At 31.4% G+C, this 17,916-nt stretch overlaps 2 protein-coding genes and 2 long non-coding RNA genes across 4 annotated transcripts; all 4 read left to right on the top strand.

Moving 5' to 3' along the window:
- The first annotated feature begins 793 nt into the window (after positions 1-793).
- On the top strand, positions 794-8,100 carry LOC123703679. Its single transcript, XM_045651759.1, has 10 exons — positions 794-877; positions 2,352-2,414; positions 3,598-3,615; positions 3,841-3,903; positions 4,404-4,421; positions 5,297-5,323; positions 5,957-5,998; positions 6,081-6,107; positions 7,157-7,186; positions 8,026-8,100. The coding sequence occupies exons 1-10, from the start codon at positions 800-802 to the stop codon at positions 8,098-8,100; spliced, it is 441 nt and encodes a 146-aa protein (XP_045507715.1). The 5' UTR covers positions 794-799.
- A 30-nt stretch (positions 8,101-8,130) lies between these two features.
- On the top strand, positions 8,131-9,239 carry LOC123703882. Its single transcript, XR_006753065.1, has 3 exons — positions 8,131-8,217; positions 8,591-8,617; positions 9,204-9,239. It is a non-coding gene; the product is annotated as an uncharacterized LOC123703882 (long non-coding RNA).
- Positions 9,240-11,056: 1,817 nt separating this feature from the next.
- LOC123703681 lies at positions 11,057-13,654 on the top strand. The gene is made up of 6 exons (XM_045651760.1): positions 11,057-11,093; positions 11,703-11,846; positions 12,711-12,737; positions 12,828-12,854; positions 13,239-13,300; positions 13,624-13,654. The coding sequence occupies exons 1-6, from the start codon at positions 11,073-11,075 to the stop codon at positions 13,652-13,654; spliced, it is 312 nt and encodes a 103-aa protein (XP_045507716.1). The 5' UTR covers positions 11,057-11,072.
- Positions 13,655-14,031: 377 nt separating this feature from the next.
- Positions 14,032-16,406, top strand: LOC123703879. The gene is made up of 5 exons (XR_006753063.1): positions 14,032-14,055; positions 14,728-14,754; positions 14,845-14,871; positions 15,743-15,769; positions 16,289-16,406. It is a non-coding gene; the product is annotated as an uncharacterized LOC123703879 (long non-coding RNA).
- Positions 16,407-17,916: the final 1,510 nt, after the last annotated feature.

Here is a 17,916-nt window from a genome sequence, read left to right on the forward strand (position 1 = left end):
TAGAAGCAAATTTTTATAATTTAAAACAAATAACTAATTATAGTAACGTAACTGAAAACTTTTATAATCACTACATACTTAGTATAAAACATAGTCACTTTCTCTGTCCCTATATCCCTTTACATGCTTAAATCTTTAAAACTACGCAACGGATTTTAATGCGGTTTTTTTAATAGATAGAGTGATTCAAGAGGAAGGTTTTAATATATATAATTTATTAGGTTTTAGACAAAGCGGGCGAAGCCGCGGGCGGTACCTAAGCTAGTAATATGTATAAATGACTTAAAATATCACTTACCTACTATACTGTATTAAATATCACTTGTATACTGTACTCATAGGTGAAACTTTTTTATTCAAGAATAACTAATAAGTATATAATTTTAACTATAGTTATTAGTTATGCTTCCTTCACGTATTGTATGCTACTAATATTATAAATGCGAAAGTTTGTGAGGATGTGTGTGTGTGTGTGTGTGTGTGTGTTTGTTACTCTTTCACGCAAATACTACTGAACCGATTACAATGAAATTTAGCACACATATAGATTTGATTAACACATAGGATAGGTTTCATCCCGGAAATCCCAAGGGAACGGGAACTATGCGGGTTTTTCTTTCAAAACGCGGCGAAGCCGCGGGCGGAAAGCTAGTTAATAATAATTTTACTACTTATATCATAAAGAAACTCATAAAGTAGATATATTTTTATGCTGATCATACTCATACCCTTATCAATGCTTATTAATTACCAATCAATGGATAGATAACGAATTGTCCACAATCACGCCACAACAGCCATGCTACTAATCGTGTTCCTCTATATTATAGGTATTGAGGGACAGAGAAACAGTTTTTTCAATGAAAGGGATTTAGACGTGAGTGTCGTAGTATAAAGTACTGGATAACAATATATTACAAATTATTCATGACTGCAAAATTCTATTGAGTCCTATTATATGTAGGTCCTATTAAATGTAGGATCAATTGTAGAGATGTTCTCTAGATATTATCTCAAAGCTACATAATATAAAAAGACGACAAGTAGTAATAAGGCATTCCTGATAAAATAATAAATTATCAAATTGTTACTCGTAAAATTCCTTTCTTATATAAATTTATAATGAATAGAAATATAGATATAAATTATAATTATATATTAATAATAAATAATTATAATATAAATTTATATTTATATAAAGCATTTGAATGCCATAAAACAAAAAATACCAATGAATTTATATGTTTGGTTTAATGGCATTCAAATGCTTTATAAATATAAATTTATAAAGAATAGAAAAAATTTGATCACGAGGCGGGACTCGAACCCGCATCCATCGCGCCATTCCGGGGCGGATGCCTCACCAACTCAGCCACTCTTGACCCGCCCGAGCGATTGAATTTATTCTATTCTTTATAAATTTATAAAAAATACCAATTTCAAATTCCTTTCTTTTAAAATTTCAAAGAATGGCGGAGAAATGTTTTGCAAACAAATCTACGCCTGTTGGTTGATAGAGCAACTATGTGGTTAAGCAATATGATATGGCCTGTTTGAAAAAATCTTACAAGAAAATAGCCATTTATAAATTACAAATGGAAGCCTATATTACGAAGGCTATTTACAGTATACGCCAATTTAACTGCAGCCAAATTATATAAAAAATGGGTTTTTTTAATGGATGTAGAGACTATTTCAGTAGGAAATAGGCCAAATTTTCACTGTACTTGGTTAGGTTATGTAGTAACAGCTGCCAGGGCCATAAACATCAACATTAATAAATAGTAATAATGTAAATCCGAAGATTTTTTTTGTTTAAACGAGTTAATTACAAAAACTACTAGACCAATTATAAAAAATATTTCACAGTTGGATTACATATCCGTGATCCCTGAGTGCTTTAGGCTATGTACCAGGCAAAACCGGGATGGACCACTAGTAGCTTATAAAAGCTTGTAATTAGTAGGGAAAACTCAAGGCCCTTTCCCTTAAATTATCCCATAGCTTTCTTTTATTCCCGACGTAAATCGTTATACTTTCCCACCCCCTTTTAAAAATAGTAACAACCTTTTAACGATAACAGAGGTGAAACATGGGTAACAAAGAAAAACAGAGAAAATACAAATTAATTTTACTTAATGAAACTGCAATAGATCGTCATCGGCGATAATATTCCAGAACTAGGTTATTTTAATTATTAATATCTAATAAAAAGTAAATAAAAGAAGAGCTAGTGAATTAAATGCCTTTTTTTATATAAAACTGGAAAACAAAGCTTTAAACATCAATTAATTGTTATCCCAAATTACTAATTAAATTATATTATTTTGCAATACATGTTTGTCTTTCAGTATTCCCCTGTTCCCAGACCACGAGGTGGCCCAGTGAGACCGAACCCTAATCCTAATTATGAAGTAAGTATATATTGTACTACCTGTGCCCTGCGGTGTTACCCGCATTGCTCCGCTCCTGTTATTCTTAGCAGGATGATATATAGTCTAGAGCCTTCCTTGATAAATGAGCTATCTAACACCGAAAGAATTTTTCAAATCGGACCAGTAGTTTCTGAGATTAGTCAGGTTGTTCAAACAAACAAACAAACTTATATGCTGATAACTGCTGATTTTCAATGTAATTCACTTTTCTATTTTTAGTATGAGCACCCTTAAAATATTAATTTTAATGGATAAAATCCAACTGTATTTACATATAGAGCCTATGACATTTTTCAAATCAGATCGTGCCGTGTGTGAAAATTGCCCTGAAAAATTTATTTATTTTTAGTAGATCCAGAAATTACCACTTATTTCTTTAACATTAAGTCTTTATAATATACTTAAAAACATAGATGGGTTAAAATCAATTAAGTATTATAGAATCTATCACGAAGTTTCTAACAAAAAATATCTTATTCGTGATTATTTAGTTATTATAAAATTTGTACAATAGCCAAAACACGATGCATTTTTTTTAATTTTAATATCGACACAATTAATTTTGACACCCAACATATTAATTAATATGTTATAACTTAATATTAGTAATCTGTGGCTTAGTGGTAAACAGATAAAAAATAATAGAAACTTCAAATACAAAGCTCTAGGCATTTTTTGTGTGTTTGAGCATAGATTTAATCAAAGCATAAGATCAAAGGGTTAAGGGAATCATTGTAATACATACATACTATTATAATATTAACAAAATAACAAACTACTAACACACTACTAAGAATTCTGAAGGTCGGTTTCATAGTTTTCTGATATTTTTCCATTTAGCTTAAATCACTACATAGTCAAACAAAGTCGCTTTCTCTGTCCCTATGTCCCTTTGTATGCTTAAATCTTTCAAACTACGTAACGGATTTTGATGCGATTTTTTAAATAGATAGAGTGATTCTCGACATAGGTATGTAATTTATTAGTTTTTAGAAGCGGGCGAAGCCTGCACGAGCGGATATCTAGTTAATCAGATAAATTGACAAATAATGTTTGAAAATTTACGTCCAAATAGGTTATCTATATACTGCAACACATAATTGTAGATACAGTCCCAAAGATTGTAATGTGATAAATATATTTTATTTATTTTTTATTCCAGGCAAGAGACGATTATGATGTACGTAACAGTTTTAATAATGATTGTTTACAATCACGGAAATAAAACACAACATTTTGTTAGCAAATTATTTTATTTTAGAACCGTTATATATATTTATTATTTAGCTTTTTTTTTCATAAAATTTAATATCTAGTATAAAAGCGTATTGTAGAATAATAATTGTCATTGTATTAGAGCAAATTTCAGATAAGTAAAGTTTTGCAATTAATGTTTTTCTTTCAGTATTCCCCTGTTCCTAGACAACGAGGTAACCCAATCAAACCGAAACATGTACCAAAAAATTCAGTAAGTAGACACGTAATTAAAAAAATTGGTTGTCTGTAAAGTCGGTTTACTGACGATACTTGAACGTGACAACGTACGATTGTGCTTCTTTGTCGCTCGTTCCGCGCTCTCGCTTGCACTTCAAGGCCACGGAACGCCTCAGAGCGAGGTAACGCCGCATGAGTCATGTTTTTTCGTGCGTGCAGCCGGCTCTATCGAATTATAAGACGTTGTCACGTCAAAAGGTTTAGTAGTTTGTAACCTAAGTTTGTAACTATGTAGTTTGTATACATAAAAAAACTACATTGTGTAGAGTAGTAACAATGTAGAGACATATCCAAAGCAATTTCTTTTTTTCTGTATAATAAACTCAAACTAAAACATTTATTAATTCAATTAGACTTTTTCTTACCTTTAATCGTCATAACATAGATTTACTATTTACCACCGATTCGAAAGCAGTTTCTACAGAAAAGAGCCGGTATGTTATTATTATTAAAAAAAATCTACATTGATTTCAGCCACATGATGACTATGATGTAAGTAATACACCAATAAGTATATTTTCCGTTATTGCATCTTAAGGCCGTGTACGCGGTCCGTGCGCTGTTTGGCTCAAATATGTGATTTTTCAAACCAGATTGTCCATCAACCACTTATCTTACAAACATATGAATTACTAATAATTTTAGGGAATTTTATTGTCTATATAGTTAGTTAAGAGTTTTTTTCAATTAATACAGTATTTGTGAATACCATCAAGATAACTGAGCCGATGATTACTTGATTTCACTTTTAGTGTCAATTTCGAAGCTAAAAATATCTGAAATTGCTGACAGATCTAACACACATTTTTTTTAACTAACTGCAAAAATCCTTATTAAAATAGTTAGTTAAAAGATTTTTTTTAATTTGGACTCCTAACTTACGAAATTAAAATCCGAACAATGTGAATTTTTTTAGAAATTATACTCGACAAAATGATTATTTTCACCAAGATATTTGACTTAGTTGAATATAATTTATACATATTGCAATAAAAGAACGTATTACTTATAAGATAAAATTTAAAAAATCAACTAAGGTACCTCTATTATTTTTCTACAATTTTTTTTAAAGTACTATAAAACACTGCGCGCGACCCGATTAAAATCAGTCGGCAGCGAGCCTTCCCAGAGAGAGGACATGTTGCTCGGCGCTCTCCTGTGGACCTATGCTGTTCATAGTACAAGGATAGCGCAAGCCGCGATCTATCGTAATAGATCGCGGAGATTTTGACTTGCGTTAAATTGAATAAGCGCTCTTAATTGTATACAATTCTGAAAAACGCAACAACAACAATATTTATTACAACTCTGCTAATTTCCCAAATTATTGACTGATGATTTTAATTAATTTAATTTTACACAACTAGTACTACGACCTTGGCCCGCCTGAAGATGTAAGTCTTATAAAAACAATTATAATATTTTTGCAAATGCTGTGTTAGAAGATAACGTGTACGATTGTGAGCTTTATATGACGGCGCCACCATCGAAGCTTTAAAAAAGCTTTCGTTCGCCGACCGCGGTTGCCGAGTGCACATCTATTACGAGCTTACTATAACTTATTTGTGATACCTATTTATTTTTATAAATGGTCATTGTGCAGACCTTCGTGTTCTTTTAAATCAATCTCGGGGCCTGACGCCTACATATACATAATCTATTAAACAAATAGATTATTAAATTGTTATTACACAATATACGCCATTAAATTAAAGTATGATAAATAATGCACTTCTATGTCTCAGTAGGTAGAGTCGTGGTATATAATGTTAACATTAAATGTCATTTATTTATTTATAAAATTAAACTGGATAGGTATAGGTTCGAATCTGGTAAGGAAAGAGTGACAGAAAAAAGGTTTATTTCCACATTTCGATACCAGGCTAACTAATTTAAATCTAAAATTTAGCAGCCTGGCCTGGAAAAATAAACTCCTCATATTTTGCTAAGCTACTGCTAATTAGAATTTTTAGAAAAAATGTTATAAATTTAATACACACGTGACTTTTCTTATTATTATTTTGCAGCACCCTCCGACTGCTTACGAGCAAATGCTCCGAATCAAAAATGTAAGTTCATTATTAATTGTAAACAAAAACAGCTTAAGCTCAAAAAAATAACTTACCTATATATGTTATTTTAATTTTTTAGATGGAAGACAATGAACGCGGTTTTGGGGTAATATTTTAATCGTAGTCGAATATGAACTAAATATAATAATTTATTTTTGTGTGATACTTTGTAAAAAAAAGGATGCGTTTACACACTCATAAGTATATCAAATTGAAGTAGGTAGTTATGTAGAGTTATCATTTTAACATATATACATAACATGATAAAACATGTGTATATAATTTTTTTTTTAAATTATAAAATATTCAGCTATTCAATTTTATGTTTCTTCAAAGCGAAAAATCACAATTTTCAAAATCACTTAGTTAGTTTTACTTACACAAGCTTTTGTTTAATAAAGAGAATATTTGGAAGAAACGCTATAATATTACTTATTTTTAAACTTTTTATATTACAGTCATATGCAAGAGATATTTTAAAGAACGCGGTAAGATTCAATCCATACTAATATTATAAATGCGAAAGTAACTCTGTCTGTCTGTCTGTTACTCAATCACGCCTTAACTACTGAAAAAAATTGCATGAAATTTGGTATAGAGATATTTTGATACCCGAGAAAGGACATAGGCTACTTTTTATCCCGGGAAATAGGATAGTTTTATCCCGGAAATCCCACGGGAACGGGAGTCGGGAACTATGCGGGTTTTTCTTTGTCTGCGCGGGCAAAGCTGCGGGTGGAAAGCTAGTGTAAAATATAAAAATAATATTATATCAGATATTCAAAGATCTCTGTTAATATTTCAGAAACTATCACAATTCGATAAAAAAATAAACGTAAGTATCCTGAATCATCAAAAAGTTTTTAGTTGTCATTATTTATATGAATCAATAATAAAAACCAAGCATAATAGGTAATTTATAAAATGCTTAAAAAAATGACTTAATTATTAACTAACATAATTATTGATCAAAATAGTTTATTCACGCAGAAACTGAACGAAAATGTGCATTCAAATGCCCCAAATCCCGGTGTAAGTAATTTTATTTAAATTAATTTGAAATGTCAAAAGCTAATAAAAATAATATTATTATACATAATTGTAACGTTTATATCACATTATATTTTACAATTGATAACCAAGATAACTTTATAGATGGGTATGTATTGGCCTGAAGATGAAAAGGTAAGTAGAAAATAAATAAGTATTGTTTCAATCTTCGTCTCTGTCTATTTATAAGAGCTAGCACGCAAGAGCAACTTTTGTCTCCGCAATTATTTTGTCTCTCCCATCAACTCTATGGGGAGTTGCGTCGCTACGTGCGCGCACTTTCTTACTAGCCCATACAGTTGATGGGAGAGACAAAATAGTTGCGCTTGCGGAGACAAAAGTTGCTCTTGCGCGCTAGCTCTAAGTGTATCTTTCTTTCTCTAGCCATTGAAAACAATTGAACGATCTGGGCCAACGCAAGTTGTAAGTAAAATCCAAACCTATAAGTAATTGTTTTTATACGTAATGTATTTTATTTTACTATGAAAACCTAACCTTAACCTCTTGCCTCTCTCTCTCTGGCTACGCTTATATTAATTTTTATATAGCCATTAAAAGTGAAGTCTCGTGTCCCCAAGTGGGGTAAGGGGCAGATGCATTATATCCATACATCTGTTTCACTTATCGATTTTCTTTAAGGACAAGTACCTACTTGTGATCACCTGATCAGCCATTTGTGTACTGCCAGAACGAGACATTTTTTTTTTCTTCGTCTGGAGACGAAGGACCCCTCGGTTCTACGCTCACGCGTCAACCACTGTACCAAGGAGGCGGTCATTCATCATTTTGCTGCCTTTGCTACTCTGTAAAGATGCAGAGATCGTAAATTGAAATTGGTCGAATAGTTTTCCTTATAAATTTTAACTGAAATTTGACCCAGAGAAAAGTGAAAATCATTAGGAAAAGAACAAACGTCATATTCTATGCTTTTAAAGAATTTTGAACATAATATTATCATGTTAATAATTTTTTAGATGCCGCATGAAGCAATGATTCAGTTGGCTATACATAATTTAAGAGTAAGTACTAATCTTTGCAATAAAGCGTAATACTCGTGATTTTTACTACCATTAATAATTATTACTCTACAGAATCTGGATGATTTAGACAAGAATACACCACCTTGGCAACAAGTTCCTGACAAGATATCAAAACTGCCTCTAGAGGTAGTATAATATAAATAAATGTGTAACATATAGAATTTTACAATCAAAAAAGTAGATATGAGTATATAATATGTATATATGTAAAGTATGTATGAGTATGCGTATTCTTAGGTACTACAAAAATCCATACTTATTATAAATGCGAAAGTAACTCTGTCTGTCTGTCTGTTACTCAATCACGCCTAAACTACTGAACCAATTTTCATGAAATTTGGTATGGAGATATTTTGATACCCGAGAAAGGACATAGGCTACTTTTTACCCCGGGAAATAGGATAGGATTTATCCCGGAAATCCCACGGGAACGGGAACTATGCGGGTTTTTCTTTGACTGCGCGGGCGAAGCTGCGTTAAGCCATTACTTTTGTTATAGCTTCCAGTACCACAGCAGCTACCAATAGTAAGTATATTTAACCAACTCTTCAAAAGGAGGGTAAAGTTATTAAATGAATGTACCTACCATATAATATTATGTTGGTATATTCTATAGCACGCTCTTAAACCGGCTTCTCACCTACCTGCAGCAGGGGCAATATTGGAATTGCACTCTTAATATTATCTCCTTAATTGTGATGTGTAGCAATGCAAGCAGAGGCAATTTAGAGAACATCTGAAATTGCTCCGACCGCCGCGCTGTGCAACCGAGATTGTTCCAATATTGCCCCTGCGGCAGGTACGTGAGTAGCCAGCTTTAGAGTGTGATTTTGGAGGAGTAGATTTTCATTTCCAAATTACAGCTTCAAAAGATTTTTATATATAGATTCTTTATTATAAGTGCCTGTCTAATTATCACAGGATCATCAATATATTTCCTAATTTATTTCTTCCCTTATAATATGTTCGTAATAAATAGCAAATTTAATTAACGATGAGCATAAAGCTTTGTATAGCTTATTATAATTATTATTATAAGAAAGAAAGTGGTCAATAGACTAGAAATAACTAGATTTTTACGAAATAATAATAAATCTTGGTTTATTTTACAGATTAGAACTACGAAAAAACCTTCCGGTAGGCCGCTTGAGGTAAATATTATAATATTACTAGCTGTCCCGACAAACGTTGTTCTGCCTTACTCTAATCACTTAGGGTTATGAAAAATAGATGTTGGCCGATTCTCAGACTTACCCGATATGCACAGAAAATTTCATGAGAATCGGTCCAGCCGTTTTGGAGGACATGGTAACTAACATTGTGACACGGGAATTTTAGAAGATGACACCTATTTCTTATTTACCTTAGTAACCTATGTTTGTTTATTAACCAAATTTTTCAAAAATAGATCGTGGATAGAAAATGGCGGCCTTGTTATTTTATTTTCAATTATTATAATAGTAATATGTAATGTATCTACTCAATATTTTTTTTCTTTTCACATTATTGATTTAGCAAGGTTTTAAATTACATGTATGTATGTTCTTTTCTTTATATAAATTTTCAGGATGATTTTGGAGCTCCAATCATTTGGGTGCCAATTAACGCGGTAAATATTACAATACAAACTAAATTAGATTAACTAAAACTATAGATTTTCAGAGAGAATCGCATAGAGCATAAAAATATTAATTTTCTATATTTTAGAAAGAAACAAGTGACGGTCTAGCCAAAGTAACGGTATGTGATTATACTTAGGTAACTCTAATAATTATTAATTTTTAATAAGTATTTTGTAGGACAAAAGTTTATTGTTAAAATTAAAAATACTAAAATTTGAATGACATTCAATTCAACATTGAAATATCGACTTCAATGTAAAAGATCAAGATTAATTATTTCGAGTTGATTATTAACAACAAAATATCAACAATATTAATACTTAATACAAACATTTTCCCTTGTCATATATCGTAGATATCAGATAATAATCCTCATAAACTAAATAGCATTACGAAAAGTTGTAATGATATAATCATATCTATGATTTAGAGTTTCTAACTCTACTCCACACTAATTTCCATTGACAGGATCCAAGAACGGGGAAAAATCGTCAATATATAATTAATGTAAGTTAATTTAAACATAATAATGTCAATTATCACGAAAACTATTTCAGTTTTTGCAATTTTCATTTAAATTTAAAACAAAAGTCGTTGACCAAATTTAATTAAAAAAAATGACTAGCCCCGGCTTCACTCGTGGTATATGTTTACGTTTTCTCTCCATAAGAACCATCCTCGTACTTCAAGGAATATTATAAAAAAAGAATTAACGAAATCGGTTCAGCCGTTCTCGATGCGCTTACCAACACATTTGGCGGTTCATTTTTATTATTTAGATGAGTTTTAGTAGTAAGAATATTCTTTTCTACAATAAATTATGTTTATTTTTGTGTAAATGTTCGAACGCTTAACTGTGACATATTATTATTACATGTATGAAAATTATACTACGGTCTACGGTGCATTTAGATCGAACGAGCGAATGCTCATTCTAACCCCACTATGTCAAATTCTTTTACTGTAAACAGGCGTAGAGCATTCTTTCGTTGTTCTTAGTGCGTTCGAAAAGATTCTATGCAATGTACGGAACAACACTGAATAAGAGTTTTCGTTTACACTTAAAGATCACGAAAGAATGCTCGTGCTCTAGCTCTGTGTTCGTTTGGTCTAAATACACCGTTAGGAAAAACTATGTTTAAAGCTAAACTATATTAAATTCAGACGAATATATCGTGCTAAATGATGCTTTTTTGAAACAAATAAATTTTTAATTTTTTAAATCAAAACATAACTTTATGAGCTTTTGCAAAATAAAACCAATTTTACACTTTTCTATAGATTTGATTTAATGTTATTGAAATATTAATAATTTAATTCTTTCAGGGAACAATATACGTACCAGTTATCGATTACAGCATGGAGCGTTTGGGAATTCGAGTTAGTTATTTTGTAAACTATAATACTACTTAATTATATCTTTTACTTATAGTCGCTGCCTGATGTCTGTCTCTATGTTTCCTTATATCTTTAAAATACGACTACGGATTTTGATTTATTACAAAGTTGAGAGTGGTTCAAGAGGTAGGCTTTACTATATAAATAGATATTATTTTGTAAAGTATTTGACGAAGAAAGCAAAGCCACGGGTGTAAAGATATCAATAAATAATACAACATTTTACTAAATGATATGCTTCTTACTTATGGAAGAGAACTAATATCCTGATACATTTACAAGTATTTAACTTTTCATTGAACTTTGAGTAAATTGGAAAAATAGTGTAAGAGCTAGCGCGCAAGAGCAACTTTTGTCTCCCCAACTATTGTCTCTCCCATCAACTCTATAGGAAGTTGCGTCGCTACGTGCGCGCACTTTCTTACTAGCCCATAGAGCTGATGGGAGAGACTAAATAGTTGCGGAGACAAAAGTTGCTCTTGCGCGCTAGCTCTAAGTATACTTACAGACTGAGACTACACAAGCTCTATGTAAAATTATCTTTCTAAATATTACTTTTATATTTTACATAACAATTGCATTTTCTTCCAGACAACTACAACACCACTACCCATATTAACAACGGATGCATCTGCATTACGAACTGTTGCGAAAAATATAGATTTAAATAATATAGATAAAGGAGACTGGCTTGCCTTCGAAACGGCTGCTGGCGGCAGACAAGTTGAGGACACGGTAAATGTAGTTAAGAATTACAGCCCTCATCACTATTTTAAATCTATATTATTAATAATAATTAGGGCGGATTTTTCAATCGTTGGTTAAAACTTATTCATCGAATAACGTATTAAACTACCATTTCAAAAATGTATTCTAATTGTCCATATTTGACAGTTTACAGGTGACATTTTTAAATATTCGTTATTTGATAAATTTTAACCAAGGATTGAAAAATCGGCCCTTAATCAAAAAGAAAATCTAATTTATATTATATGAAGCAAACTTTGTACCCATTTTTACGTGAAACACACACACACGCATGTTGTTTATATAATACATAAGCTTACTCTTATCAATTAGGACCTATTCTAAGACCTACCCGATATGCACACAAAATTTCATGAGAATCGGTTAAGCCGTTGCGGAGGTTCTTAAGGGCCCTTAGTAGGTGAAAACGGCAAAATGGACTGTTTTCTATGAGCTATAATTGAAAATATTGAAGTTTTTTCGCACTGAAATTTCTAATATGTATTACAGAACGTATGTGTGATGGGATGACTGTTTCCAAAACACGATTGGAAAAATTTTGCTCCATAAAAAAAATCCTGAAGTTACCTCTATAATATCATATAAATGCTCATTACAACCGTATTTTACGATAATAATTCGTATAAAATCACAAATAGATAGGTATTCACCTTCTCGATTTCCTGACTGTTTTAGATTTAGAAAATACTAAATATTTTCATTCACTTTTTGATACACACCTTAACTCAGGTCAGAATAGCTGAATTTTCGCTGACCGCCTAAGTAAGATTTAGTTTGATCATCATTCAGTCAGTTTTTCATTAAAAAAATTTGGAATACTTATGTTTTCAGTGTAGCGACGATGGATGCCAGGCAAGGGTAATTATGTTTTATTTATTTTATGTGTCATTTTATATGTTTTAACAGCAAAAACATAACGCTTAAACATTCATTATTTTTAATTTTCAGTGTAACCGACTTGGCTGTGAATCTATGGTAAGTCATGAAATTAAGTATTACATTATTTATACAGAAAAAATTAAAATATGATTATCAATGGCCTAGTTAACTCAACATATTATTATCTTAGTGATTTTTTTTAAATATAAAATAATCTATACTAATATTATAAAACTGAACAGTTTGTTTGTTTGTTTGAACGCGCTAATCTCAGGAACTACTGGTCCGATTTGAAAAATTATTTCAGTGTTAGATAGCCCATTTATCGAGGAAGGCTATCAAGAGGCTATATAATTATATATCATCACGCTACGATCAGCAGGAGCAGAGCAATGCGGGTAAAATCGCGGAGCACAGCTAGTATAATATATGTGAACTTACAATAGATAATTAATTAGTAAAATACATTATTGATTTTAGTGCAAAGGAGATACGTGTGCAGCTGGAGTAAGTTTAAACATTAGTAAATTGTTTAAAATAAAGTATGTCTTCAGTCGTTACATAAATACCATAAAATATATAATTATAGCTTTCCACCCGCGGCATCGCCCGCGCAGTCAAAGAAAAACCCGCATAGTTCCCGTTCCCGTGGGATTTCCGTGATAAAACCTATCCTATGTCCTATCACGGGTATCAAAATATCTCTATACCAAATTTCATGCAAATTGGTTCAGTAGTTAAGGCGTGATTGAGTAACAGACAGACATACAGAGTTACTTTCGCATTTATAATATTAAAGTATGGATAGTATGGATTAAGTATTTTAATGTGAATTTTTAGTAAAAGCGTCTTATCATTTATCCAGTGTGTTGGTGGATCATGCAGCACGTTTGTAAGTATTAAATTTAATTTAATTTTTAAGGATTTGCAAAAAACATTAAGCAATATAAGTATACCTAGTTATCGTCCTATTCTGGAGCTACCGCATACATACAAAAAAAATCGTAAAAATCGATCAAACCGTTTTGGAGAATTTTGGCACAAACACTGTGACAAGAGAATTTTTTTACATCATACTAATACCATAAATCTACTTTTACACAATATTGTAGACAGATGAAAACCAATCTTATTATCACGATAAATGTTTTTCCATTCATTCTTTATTTTGTAAATCCCTTAAAAATATATTAATTCTTATTTCCAAGTAAGTATATCAAGAGTAAAGAGCTTTAACAATGAAATAAAAATATTTTTGTTATTTACTTAGTGTAAGGGGCCTGGTTGCTTAGCAATGGTAAGTACTGGTTTATAAAAATACGATTTATTACTTATCTATACATATAATAAATGTGATTTTTTTTTTATAAGATGTCATTGTCAGAGTTACTCGAAATGGAGAAATAAACTATCCACGCGAACACGGAAATCCGCGCGTACGGAGTCGCGGACGGAAGCTAGTATAGTATACATTTGTAAAAAGAAATATAACTTTTAATATTAATAAAACATTGCTTGATTAACGAAGGAACAAAAAATTTATTTTTTTTACATATATTTTTTTTTCCTTTATTATTTTAGTGCTGAAATTGACTAGCACTTTGAAATTTGTAGAACAGATAAACACCATAGAATTATAGCCTGTTTTTCCCGGTAAATATGAATCTATCAAATATTAGAAGGATTTTAAAATCAGTCAAGCAGTTTTCGAGTTAAATTATTATATGAAGGGCTGATTTTTAAATCCTTGAATAAAACTTATTCATCGAATAACGTATTAAACTACCATTTCAAAAATGTATTCTAATTGACCGTATATGACAGTTTACAGGTGACATTTTAATAATTTTAAAATGTTCGTGTAATACTTTATTGGACGGATAAATTTTAACCAAGGATTGAAAAATCAGCCCGAAAGAAAACAAAAGCTTCAGTAATTTATATTATAAAATATTTTAATGAATTTCAGTGTATCGGTGAAGGTTGTAGCGCTAGGGTATGTATATGTATATTTATGTATATTTACTAGTACTTTTATAATAATTAAACAAAAATACAAGACAATATTCATTATTTATTATTATAGTGTGAGGGAATGTCGTGTGAAGCTAGAGTAAGTATTATCCCATTTTCTTTATTTGCTGTATTTTAAATACAATTTTTAAATAATAATTTACCAAACCTAAAATGTCTCTTAATTAAAAAATAATTCATTCAAAGTGATTTCAATTTAAATTTTTTATCGAAACTGGAACACGATCATGCATAAGAAAATTCATAGCTGTGCCTTGCGGTTTTACCCGCATTGCTCCGCTCCTGTTGGTCTTAGCGTAATGATATACTTATCCATACTAATATTATAAATGCGAAATTAACTCTGTCTGTCTGTCTGTTACTCAATCACGCTTTAACTACTGAACCAATTTGCATGAAATTTGGTATAGAGATATTTTGATACCCGAGAAAGTACAAAGGATAGGTTTTATTCGGGAAATCCCACGGGAACGGGAACAATGCGGGTTTTTCTTTGACAGCGCGGTCGATGCCGCGGGTGGAAAGCTAGTAGCCTATAAGCCTTTCTCGATAAATGGGCTATCTAACACCGAAAGAATTTTCAAATCGGACCAGTAGTTCCTGAGTTTAGTGCGTTCAAACAAACTCTTCAGCTTTATAATATTAGTATAGATTAATATAGATAAAATCTCCTCGATCAAAGCCAGGTTACGATACTAGTTAACTAAATTTGAAACAAACATTATTCATTTATTACCTACCTCGTTAAATAAGTTAAGTTTAACGAAGTCAATCTATTTAACAAATAGCTTTCTCTGTTAACACAGAAAGTTTTTGTTAAATTAGATGTATAACAAATAGGATTTAAGTTTTCAGACTCATTAGGTGTTTTAGTAAATACTTATTAGCATTTATTAAGAAACTTTGTAATTTTAAATAAATCAATTGAATCATTTTAGTTACTTTTACAGTGTAGGGGAGAAAATTGTGAAGCTGGCGTAAGTATTCTTTTAACAAATTCGTATGAAAGTGGAAATTCGTATATGTTCGTATGAAATCCATACTAATATTATAAATGCGAAAGTAACTCTGTCTGTCTGTCTGTTACTCAATCACGCCTTAACTACTGAACCAATTTGCATGTAATTTGGTATAGAGATATTTTGATACCCGAGAAAAGACATAGGATAGGTTTTATCCCGGAAATCCTACAGGAACGGGAACTATGCGGGTTTTTCTTTGACTGCGCGGGCGATGCCGCGGATGGAAAGATATTTCTCTCTCAGATGGATCAGTTTTTGTATTACTGTCACGAAATTATTGATATTTAACATTAATTGAATTAATTATTTATGACATTTGCGCAACAAAACAGATTCAGAATTTAAAATAAAAATACTGTCATATACAGTCGTAATGAGAACCTTTTTTTGAAGTCGGCTTATAAGAAAGATTCCCATCACTTGCAAAATAAAAAGTTTAATATATTGTATTTAAATATCTGATTATTTCTTCAGTGCCGCAGTTTTTCATGCAGATTCCTTCAAAATGGCGTTTATCAGCAAGGAGGAGGCTCTTGGGACCAACATTATCCACAATATGACACTCAAAATATAAAACAGAGTCAATATAATATGTAAGTAATATGTGAAAAATGAATAAACTTTATATTATTTTAAATATGGTTTTATTTATTTACCTTTACGACATTACTCATGTATTTTACAATTTTAATTTCATAGATTTATCCTTTATAACAAACTAGCTTACCGCCCGCGGCTTCGCCCGCTTTGTCTAAAACCTAATAAATTATATACTAAAACCTTCCTCCTCTTGAATCACTCTATCTATTAAAAGAAACCGCATCAAAATCCGTTGCGTAGTTTTAAAGATTTAAGCATACAAAGGGACATAGGAACAGAGAAAGCGACTTTGTTTTATACTATGTGGTGATGATAAAATATATACTAAAACCTTCCTAGAGAACTACTACCTATATCTTTCAAAAAGTTCATCAAAGTCCGTTGGGTACCTAGTTTAAAATATGCGTTGTTTTATATCATACAAAAATGTACATTATATAGAGTTTAATATTTTATGCATGTTTTTATTGCTATTAACACGTTCACTGCGGCATGTCCAGTATCGGGCCATCAGCGACTACACCACAGTGCGGCGCCCAAAATCGCAGTTTTCACCGTGGTGCGGCGAGGTTTTTTATATGTTAATCAATGACTAGAAAAGAGACAAATATATTTTTGTGATCACAGTTTGAAGTAGGACTCAATTTCGTTTAAAAATCGTATGGCAAAATATTGGACACACGCATAGAAAAGAAACCGTTTCTTTTGTGTGCGGCATGTCAAATATTTTGCCATGGACAAGCACCTCATGCCGCACTGTACTGCGAGCGCGCCGCGTGTCAGTCTCGCATAGTGATGTACCAGGACCGCACGCGTCGTTATCAAATTTTACAATGACAATGATACCTTAGAGGCTTTAGTTTTTTTACTTTTTTTTATTTCGTAGCATAAATGCAAAAATGTGATGACAGTTGTGAAAATAATATAAAACATTAAAACAAAAGTTACCGAACAAATTAAAACAAAAGTTACTGAATAATTTCCTGATAGTACTCTATCAAGTACCTTGTTTTATGTGTTTTTTTTTTGTATCGACGATCTCGTTATCTGTTAACAAACAGACTGAAATATACAAAATTGATTTATATCGATATCGATGTTTTATTTTACAGTGTTTCCCATCGCTATTACTGTAAACATCCCGTATCAACGCAGTGCGGGATGGCAAATAATTTTTCACAAAATCAGGGGTTTACATTTTCCCTCATATCTTTTAAACTATTGGGTCAAACCAAAAGCGGTATATACAAGACTATATATACTATTATCTGAAAAAATATTTTTTGAAATATCTTGAAATTTCATGAAATTATTAACCTTCAAAGTCAGAAGGTGCGATGTGATAAAAATGGCTCATGACGCACAGTGGTGAACTTGCCGATGTGAAGTATGGAAGACATGCCGCAACAACGGTAAGTTTGGCATTTTAGGTGCCGCAGTGAACGTGTTAATTAATATAAGGCAATATATTGACCACTAATGGTTACTTGAACAGTTCAAAC

This window comes from Colias croceus, chromosome 27 (genome assembly GCF_905220415.1).
Source record: "Colias croceus chromosome 27, ilColCroc2.1".
In the NCBI taxonomy this organism is placed as follows: Eukaryota; Metazoa; Arthropoda; class Insecta; order Lepidoptera; family Pieridae; genus Colias; species Colias croceus.